Source organism: Eurosta solidaginis, chromosome 3, assembly GCF_040869045.1.
Source record: "Eurosta solidaginis isolate ZX-2024a chromosome 3, ASM4086904v1, whole genome shotgun sequence".
Classification (NCBI taxonomy): Eukaryota; Metazoa; Arthropoda; class Insecta; order Diptera; family Tephritidae; genus Eurosta; species Eurosta solidaginis.
Window position 1 is genome coordinate 84,215,497 of NC_090321.1, and position 9,970 is coordinate 84,225,466.

The 9,970-nt window shown below is 36.6% G+C and overlaps 1 protein-coding gene across 1 annotated transcript; it reads right to left on the minus strand.

Moving 5' to 3' along the window:
* Positions 1-2,994: 2,994 nt before the first annotated feature.
* Cpr57A (Cuticular protein 57A) lies at positions 2,995-4,155 on the minus strand. Its single transcript, XM_067772588.1, has 3 exons — positions 3,966-4,155; positions 3,477-3,854; positions 2,995-3,352 (listed from the first exon to the last, which is right to left on the minus strand). Exons 1-3 carry the CDS (start codon positions 3,984-3,986, stop codon positions 3,167-3,169), a joined length of 585 nt encoding a protein of 194 aa, XP_067628689.1. The 5' UTR covers positions 3,987-4,155; the 3' UTR covers positions 2,995-3,166.
* Positions 4,156-9,970: the final 5,815 nt, after the last annotated feature.

Genomic DNA, 9,970 nt, shown 5'->3' on the forward strand with positions numbered 1-9,970 from the left:
GAATCGGGACAGGGAGAAGCATACATCTACATTGGATCCCAGGGCATATGAGAATAGATGGGAATGAAAAAGCAGATAAACTAGCTAAAAAGGGCCCATCCCTTGAAGTTTGCTCCGTAGACGTCCCAATTAGACTAGGCGAGATTAAGCGAAGGCGAGAGGTGCACATGATCGACCAAGCTGGAAAGGCGCGGGGCTGTAAAGTGTTGAAGATTATGTGTAGGTCTTATAACCTTAGATTAACAAAGTTGCTTCTATCATTAAAAAGAGAGGACTGTAGATTCATGACGGGTATTCTGACGAGACACTGGCTTCTGGCGTCACATGCCTTTAAATTAGGCTTGGTCAGTGATAGCAGATATAGGAAGTGCGGGCTGTAGGAGGAAACGATCGAGCACGTTCTGGGCTCTTTCCCTGCGCTTGCCAGGCTAAGACTCCAGCTACTAGGAATGATCAGCTGTCAGATATAGAAGCAGCAAGTGGCTTAAGTCCTAGGAAGCTTCTAGTATTTGCCAAGAGGACGAATTTGTTTTATAACATATGTCCTGGTTTTTGATAGGGGTGTGGTCATTAAAACAAACTTCTGGTACACTACGGACTTATTCAACCCGGCGGTAAAAGCAGGCCGAATGAAGTTCAAAAGTTTTGCCGCGAGAAACCTTCACCCCCAAGGGTACGCCACTGTAGGGCAACCTCTTATATGTATACGCAGTTGTTATTGTTGTAGCAAACTTATACTTTGAAAGCAAAGAATCGATAACGCATTCGCAAACGCAAAATGTATACGCAGTCATGTGCGTCTTTGATAAGAAATTATTGTATTTCTCCGGTTCCGCTGTAGTGGCAACCTCTTTGGGTGGTCCTGGCTTTGTTCCTTAATATTTCTCGAGCTTGGTCCAGCTCGTTGACCTAGGGTATCTAAAGGTTCCTTCTCTACGCATGGTCTCATGAGAATGTCTTATCAAGGACTCTCCAATCATACCTTGATAAAAAGATTCGCATCTATCATTCGTAACACCTCTTCCTCCACGCATTGTGGTGCATCCGCGCCTATCACCAGTCGCCCTTTCTTCTTCCACTAGCCACTTGCACCCCCCAGTGGTGGTTCCGTAAGACTCGCAGCGCCATTTTTTGTCCCCATTTTTTTTTTAGAAAAACTTCATGAAACATGGTGTGAAAAAATAAATATTTTCTGATATACTACATATATAACCCTTTCGACAATTTTGTTCTGACTTACAATTACTTCGCTTTGATTTCACAGTTACAGTGGTTGCCATGGGATGCTTCCCAGCCATTTAATAGCTGACTTTTTGTAGTTAACTGGAAGTGAGTTATTTTAACGTATCTGGTAATATAGTTCGGTATTTTTGGCAGATTTGGGTTTTTTTTTGCAGGGCATTTGGAAATTACAGAATTGATTCCCGCAGTGTGATTTTATTGTGACCTTCATGCAAGTGACGCATTATTAATCCGCACAATTTCATAACACCTCCGATCATGAGCAGCTAATAATTATGATATTTTATATTGAATATATCAGTTTACCTGTTTCTTGGTGATGCATGTTTCTCATATACAAATCCACGTTTCTATTGACAAACATTTCTTAATTTATACGGCAAACACATATTTTACACTAAAAAAACTTAAGTCTAGTTAAGAGAAAAGTGATATTTTGGCTGTTTTAAGTTGATTATTTGTTGATAGCCTGATTAATTGTTGATGGCTAAGTACTACTCCAAGTTACAATGATGGGCCTCTCATCTTTTTAGTTATAGGTAAACTTGTCAGCATTTCCTTAGGTTGTCTTAATAAACCGCCTTTAGTATGAACAATAGAACATAATTACATTTGATCGCTTCAAACCAAAATAACATTCTCTAACTACACTTCTGAATATGAATTATTATAACTAGTACCACATGAGTTACATACCCTCTTACTATTAAGAGTATGTACAGTTAGCTAATATAAACATACGTAGCTCTCATTGTTAATTTTATTTATTTTTCTTTTGTATATTAAAAGTCTCCGCTGTTAATACCATATAAGCATTAAGGTCTAGCTGTAAGTATTTTCATTGTACCTACATATCGCAGAAAGAGAACTTCCGTTACTATTAACATTCATTCACAAATATTAGCTACAATACCTTTTCTTCAGCTTTCAAGTTTTAGTTTTATGATACACACCTGTTGAAACTGTTCTATATGAAAAAATATAATGAAATAAACGTCATTAAGAAAACTTTGTCGACCAATTAATCTACTTGTTAATAAAGAATATTTAAACCAGTTCGGTTAAAAGTACTGAAATACGATTTTAAAAAAAAATACTTTTAAAAGTATTAAACAACTTTGTGCTAAAGCATTGTGTTGAATATGCATAAGCGTATTCCATTTGTCATGGGGCCGAAAGTTCGACCAATTGCTACTTCTTAGGTTTAGGTACGGTTGAGCTGACCGACAAGGGCTTTCTGAATATGTCCAGGACCTATGTATGTTATAAAACAACACCGTCCTCTTGGCAAACACTAAAAACTTTCTAGTCTTATGGATTTGATAGCTGTGTCGTTCTTAATAACTGCAGTCAAGAAACGAACAGAGATCGTGCTCAATAATTTCCTCCTACAATCGGCACTAGTTTTGCAATCACTGACGACGCATAACTTGAAAGCATTTGACACCAGAAGGCAGTGTTTAGTAATAACACCCATCATGAGCTAACAGTCACCTCTTTTTATTGAGAATAGTAAGTTTGTAGGTTTCAAGTCGGATGACACGCATAGGATCTTCCATACTTTCCACGTATTTCCTGTTTAGTAAACTCTAAGGCTTGCGATATTTAAATTTCCTTCAAGCAATAAGTGAACTTTTTCGAGAAAATTTCCGAAATAGTAGCATAATCAAAGCAGTAGAAACATTGGAAGCATATATTTAGCTTAATTTTGTACGTTATATTATGTTGGGTTTTTTTCGACACGGTCATATCTTCTAAATAAGCCGACCAATCATTTATTTTCACGAATAAATCGAGTAATTTCAATTAAGAACTCAAAAACATTTTTAACTTTTATCATGTTTTCCTACTGCAATTTATGTATTACAAAAAAACAGGATTAGCAAAACTGCAGAGAATTTATAGAAGCGGATAATTGATTACTTTAATAATGCTGATATTGTTCTTCACCATGGTATTGGCCATCATCCTGAGGGTAGTTCAAATGCTGTGCCTGAAGTTCAGCGCGCATGCGCGCATGTTCAGCAGCAATACGCTCATATTCGCTAAGATGTTTATGTGTTGCGTAGGCAACAGCTTCAGTATTTCGCGGACCAGTGGCGTAAACTCCCTAAGTATAGTAAAATTAAAAACAAAAAATGCATTTAATTAATTCCTATCATATTAAAACAAACTGCATAATTAACTTGACACGAATTTTTTAATTGAAAAATTTAAACGTGCTGCATACTTACGTGTTGTCCAGCATGACCTCCCTCAGCAGCATGCTCTTGCGCAATACGATTATACAATGCAAAATGCTTTTGTTTAGCATTCTTTACAGCAGCGGTATCTTCCTGTTCGTGGCTAAGTTGTGGATGAAACCCGTATTTATCAGCTACATATTGTACAGTGCGGAGCTGGTTCTTGGGATCAACGTAGGAGAAGGCACCACGTACAACGCCCGAGCCATCCGAAACTTCGGTGTGTTGACGATCGACATGACCCGGTGCGCGGCCAGCTTGGTAACTAAAGACATACGGATTTGGTGGTCCTGGTTCTGGGGTAGCTTCATGATGTGGCAGTATGTGCTTAACGTCGGCACATGTGCAAACGAAAGATACAGCGATGATCTTTTAGCAAAACAAAAAAAATAATATTTCATCAATATTCGCAGCCGAAGAACAAGTTGCACTGAAATACATTTATATTTCTACACCGTTATTCCAATGCGATATGCTTACCAAAGAAATAAACGATTTCATCTTAACACTTTTTTTTTAATAAAAAAATTTTAACGTTTTGCGTACAGGTTTTGTTAAAATATCTTCTACTTATTTCGATAGCCAATTTGAAATATTTATATAAACGCAAAATCGATTTCTTAGCATCGCCTAGTTGTGTACCATAGCAAATATTTTGTGCAACTAAATACCTGACTTATTAAACACCTATTTAAGCGCAATATTTGCCAAGAAAATACCAAAGCAAAACAAAAAGTTAAAACAAAAACACAAATTTGAAATACTAGTGTTATTAAAACCGGTATTTTAGAGCTTTGTAATCGCGATCATCATCAAAAACACTACTTTGGTCGTCGCTTTTGGATTTACGAACATTAGACTTACTAAAAAGATCGAATTCGATACAAGGAGTAAGATTACGTATGTATACTATTTGTAATCATGACGAGCTGTTCGTTATGGATCCAGTTAAGTAAGTGAAATGTGAATACATGAAAATCCGTTTTGAAGATAAGAGAACCGTATCCTTCCTTGAGAAAAAATTTGGCATGAATTGGTTGCTTTGTTGTTGCCAAAGTTTCAAGTGACGGCCCTTATAAATGAAAACTGTTTGTTAAAGCTTCAAAACTTTTTCTGCTCGCTTGGAGAAAAATGTCAATTGGAAAAAAGAGAGGTTAGGTTAGGTTGAACTGGCCGGTGCATAAGGGCCACACATAGACCGAATGACGACCAAACTGAAAAAGGCTATGTTATCAAATAACTCCGTCCTCTTGGCAAATACTAGAAGCTTCCTAGGACTTAAGCCACTTGCTGCTTCTAGATCTGACAGCTGTATCACTCCTAATAGCTGGAATCTTAGCCTGGCTATCGCAGGGCACGAGCACAGAACGTGCTCGATCGTTTCCTCCTCCAGCCCGCACTTCCTACATCTGCTAACACTGACCAAGCCTAATTTAAAGGCATGTGACGCCAGAAGGCAGTGTCTCGTCAGAATACCCGTCATGAATTTACAGTCCTCTCTTTTTAATGATAGAAGCAACTTTGTTAGTCTAAGGTTGTAACACCTACACATAATCTTCGGCACTTTACAGGCCCGCGCTTGCACCCCATGCATTCCCTGCTTGGTGGATCATGTGCACCTCTCGCCTTCGCTTAATCTCGCCCAGTCTAATTGGGACGTCTACGGAGCAAACTTCAAGGGATGCTCCCTTTTTAGCTAGTTTATCCGCTATCTATTCCCATATGCCCTGGGACTCAATATAGATGTATGCTTCTCCCTGTCCCGATTCTCTCCAGGGACTGCTTACACTCTAACACGCATTTAGATGCTGTGCTATGCGAGATTATTGCCTTAATTGCTGCTTGACTGTCAATATAAAAGTTAACACGGTTGCAGCTTAAGCTATTCTCATCCAGGGTTTCTACTGATTTGGTTACGGCTGCTATTTCCGCTTGGAAAACGCTACAGTAATCCAGCAGCCTGTAGGATCTGTTTATTTCCGGATCAGCACAGTATACCGCAGACCCTACTCATTCCACTACTTTGGAACCAACCTTCCACCTCTATTGTGGCCTTAAGATCGCCCTCGAAGCGCAGATAGGGAACCAGGTTGTCTGTTCGTCTTGTGATTGATGAGAAAAAAGACAAATTAAACAACTTGCCTAATTTGTATTTGTTTTCCAATTGAATTTTTTTTTTAAGCGAGCAGAAAAAATTTTGAAGCTTTAAAAAAACCGCCCAATGTTTACAGTAGCTTATCAACATGGTAAAAAAATATATTTTTTAAACATTCTGCACTTCTCTTGTTGCGGCACTCGCGTGAGTTTCGGAGATATGATGTTTTAGGCGAGTAATCGCTACCATTTTTGCGCTATTTGCCGTACCAAGCCGCTTTGACAAGACAAGTTTCATGTGCATTTACATGTAAAAATATCGGCTAGCCTTCGAAGCGACTTCAACTTAATGAATTTAGGGACTTTCAAACTATTTCTGCATCAAAAATCAAATTTTCCAAAAAATTTCTCAATAATAAACTTACATTTAAATTCTTGCCAACCAGCCTTAACAGACATGCGTGTATACATATGTCCTGCCTTATAAATTTTTATAAAAATTTATCGATCGCAGGTTATCGATGAGCTATCGATTCTTTATCGACGAGCTATCGGTTTGGTATCGAAAAACTATTGATTTTTTATTGGAAATTTCTCGATTATTTATCAAAAATGTATCGATATCTTCACAAAACGTTATCGATTTGTATCGGAGAATTACCAATTTGCTATTGATTTATTTTTAAGAAGTCATCGCTTTATCGACAGTTACTGTTATAGAAACAATGCTCTTACCACATCTCGTTAAATGTTGTTTGAAAGTTATGTGACGAGCTTAAATAAAGGGAGCGGACTAGGACCATTTAAATTTGTTTTCGTACTTTGCACTTTTATATTTGTAATGGTTATGTTATTATGTGTCATAAATATGTATATCACCAAACTTTGAAGCAACTTTTTTTAAAAAAGTCAGCGTGGTCATTAACGAATTTTCGTCAGATATAAATATCGATAATTTATCGCCGTTTCATCACAAAATTATCGACTTACTGTCGAACAGTTATCCAACTGTTTTCGGAGTGTTGCCAATTTGTTTCGGAGTGTTATATTTTTGCTATAGATTTCCAAGAAAGTCCAACCAGTTTCGATTTTTAAAGACGATTCATCGGTTTGTTATGAATCAATATAATCGATGAAACATCTGTAAGTCGTCGAAAACAAGCCGATAAGAAACCAAACAGAATTCGAGGTCTCGAAAATACCAAACCGATGATAAAGTGGAAATTCAACGATAATAACCCTCCGTCTATTATAAATCCAAAATCTCTCACGCCTTTATTTTGATTATTTCGGACATTTTTCAAGTCATTGAATACTCACGAAAACATTTTTTTGTTTGGGTCAGTCTAATGTTCATACATATTTATGTAAGTTTAACCAATAATTTTTCAGAGTTCATTATTTTCTGCCGTAGCTATGAATATTATCATTAAAATCGCATTTGAAAAGCTTCACATGAATATACAGTTGGTCCCAAAATTCAGATACCTTCTTTGTTGAAAAATAAAAGCTCAATTTCTGTTCCTTAACAACTTTTTACTAACTCCATCCGTTTGACGCACAATGAAAAAAACATTTTATTGGATCCACAATTCATATGTTGAATAAACTCTGCGGAACTAGTTGCAAAATTTAAGCTGAATTCTCTTAGGTGCTTTTGTTTTCAAACAAAAATATTTAACGAATTACCATAACGTTAGCTTAATGTGAAAATGTGCTAAGTCACTTTTTTTGAAAAATTCTATTTTAATAAAAAAATAAATAAATAAAAAATTCTATTTTAATGCAGTTTTAAAACTGAATTCAAAATACATCGATCACAAAAAAAAAAAATATTTTTATTTTTCATTTTTACGTGCTGTGGGCAATGATGTATAAATGTGCTAAGTCTTCAGCTGTTAAAAAGAATGTGCTAAGTCAATAATAGCCGTGTTTTTTTTTACACGCGTATACGTTTCGTTTGCGCGTGAAAAAAACGCCTATCTTCGCTTAGATAATGCTTAGGAGACCCATTTAGCGGCAGTGGTTAAACAACTAGCTACAGCACAGGGTGTACCGGAAAGCGGAGACACAAACCTATGTTGTATTTCTGTGTATAACATATAGCTGAATCAGTGGTGATAAATAGTGGACACGCATAGAATACATAGAATTAGTGCAGAGAGTGAAACATAGACACATACTTCAGTTACATCTGAGTATAATGCGTATTGAAATTTAGTAATGCTAATCTTATGCGTAGCAATTTCGTAGGTGTATTTAAAATTTGTCGCTTAGTAGTCCATATAAAGTTTAAGCGTAAAGGTATATAGATGTGAAATAAAATAATTAAAAAAATTTTTAAGTTAAACGGTTTTATTGAAAACAATACTTACATTAAGTAGTAATAATACTAAGATATAGAAAATAATTAGGTAGGTCCTAGGTACTAGTCTTCACATATCATAACATGATTAAGGTTCAGTTGGTTTTACTATCAATAGAAATATGATACGTCCAACGCTTTTATTAAATTGTCTGATCAACGCCCTAGATTGATAAGGAGTATGATGACTAGTACCTAGGACCTACCTAATTATTTTTTAGCTTTTCGCATATATGTAATACTCCTCTATTTCTACAAAAGGCTAGGTACATTCCCAAACATCAGAGTGCCGATATATTGTTGTTTAAACGTTTTTGTTTTTGTGTTCAATAATCGAATGTACCTAAATTTAAATTTTTTCTTGTCACACTTATGCCGCTACAATCACAAAAATTTTATAGGCTGTCTTGTTTTGATTTCGAATTCAAAACACATTGCGAGCATTTTCTATTAGCAATATAGGAGTATTACATATATGGCTTTTCGTATTATTTTTACTTCTTTTAAGTATTGTTTTCAATAAAACCGTTAAACTTAAACATTTTTTTTAATTATTTTATTTTCAAGTTTTTATTCTTTATTTAATTGCCTATTATTTATCATTCTATTTAGTTCATTTAGTGACTCATTATTACAAGGACTCTTTCCTGACAATTTGTTACAACCTAAGTCCTCAATACATAATCCTTCCAAAGACTTTACTCGACTCTGCGCTACGTATGCTTGTCCCTCCTCCAACTCCAAAATATCTTGATGTCACTTCTACCGGACTGTATGCAATATTTGTTCCAAATATGAGCCAAATCGGGCATCATAGGTCGCTTTCTATTCACGTATGTATTATGTGTTCCAAATATGAGCCAAATCGGACCACAAATACGATTTTTGTGAATATCTCGATCCTTGCGCCACCTAGCGGCGATTTTTTTCATAGCTCGCTTTATTCTTTATTTAATTGCCTATTATTTATCATTCTATTTAGTTCATTTAGTGACTCATTATTACAAGGACTCTTTCCTGACAATTTGTTACAACCTAAGTCCTCAATACATAATCCTTCCAAAGACTTTACTCGACTCTGCGCTACGTATGATTGTCTCTCCTCCAACTCCAAAATATTTTGATGTCACTTCTACCGGACTGTATGCAATATTTGTTCCAAATATGAGCCAAATCGGGCATCATAGGTCGCTTTCTATTCCTATATGTATTATGTGTTCCAAATATGAGCCAAATCGGACCACAAATACGATTTTTGCGAATATCTCTTATTCTTATTCTTATTATTGCATTGTCATCGGGTTTTGAACTATATTCCAAGCTTCAAGCTTGTATATTATAGGGAAGTTACTTAAATTTCAATTAAAAAATTCGTTCACAACGGCCGTGTGCCTGCCTGTCAAGTCAAGCTAAATTAAACCGTTTAAAAAAACAGCTAATATCAATCTGAATTAATAGTCATTTCTTTGTGCGCGCATTTTATTTATTTATTTAATTCATTCAGTCTAAAAGTACATGCTTTGTTGTTGATGTTCTTGTATTAACGATGAAGACACTCTCCGGCGCTTCCCAAGGCAGTCGGTTCTATGTACCGGAGCGACTCGGGATTTTTCCCGACCAAGGACTGTCATTTCAGTGTGACCCCATTTAATTTTTTTCGTCCCTCCCACAAATTTTGATCCTCCCAGCAGCTCCTTGCAGCAGGACTGTTCCATACTCTCTTACTCCGGGAAGGCATCGAATCCAATCCGGGTCCGTCTCCTGACCCCGGTCCTGAGAAATGTTTTTGCTGTTTGTGGCTGGCGCAAATCCTTGGGCTGAACCCTCCCAGAGGGTGCCGGCTGGTAATATGCACAACAGTTTCCCCTTTCAGGGGAGTGCTAGCTAAGTTTAGGAATCATTTCCATTTGTGCCCCAGCTCCTTAATAGCTCAGGCATATGGAAATGCTTTTTAAACGTGGCCTCAAGGTGGGAACTGGACCACGCCCAGTTGAAAAGTTGGTCCACCCCTAATCCAGGGTGTTAT

Coding starts and splice junctions, on each gene's coding strand:
- Cpr57A (XM_067772588.1), bottom strand. CDS start 3,986: ATGAAATCGTTTATTTCTTTG. Junction 3,855..3,965: donor TGAAATCGTTTATTTCTTTG/GTAAGCATATCG, acceptor TTTTGCTAAAAG/ATCATCGCTGTATCTTTCGT. Junction 3,353..3,476: donor GAGGTCATGCTGGACAACAC/GTAAGTATGCAG, acceptor TACTATACTTAG/GGAGTTTACGCCACTGGTCC.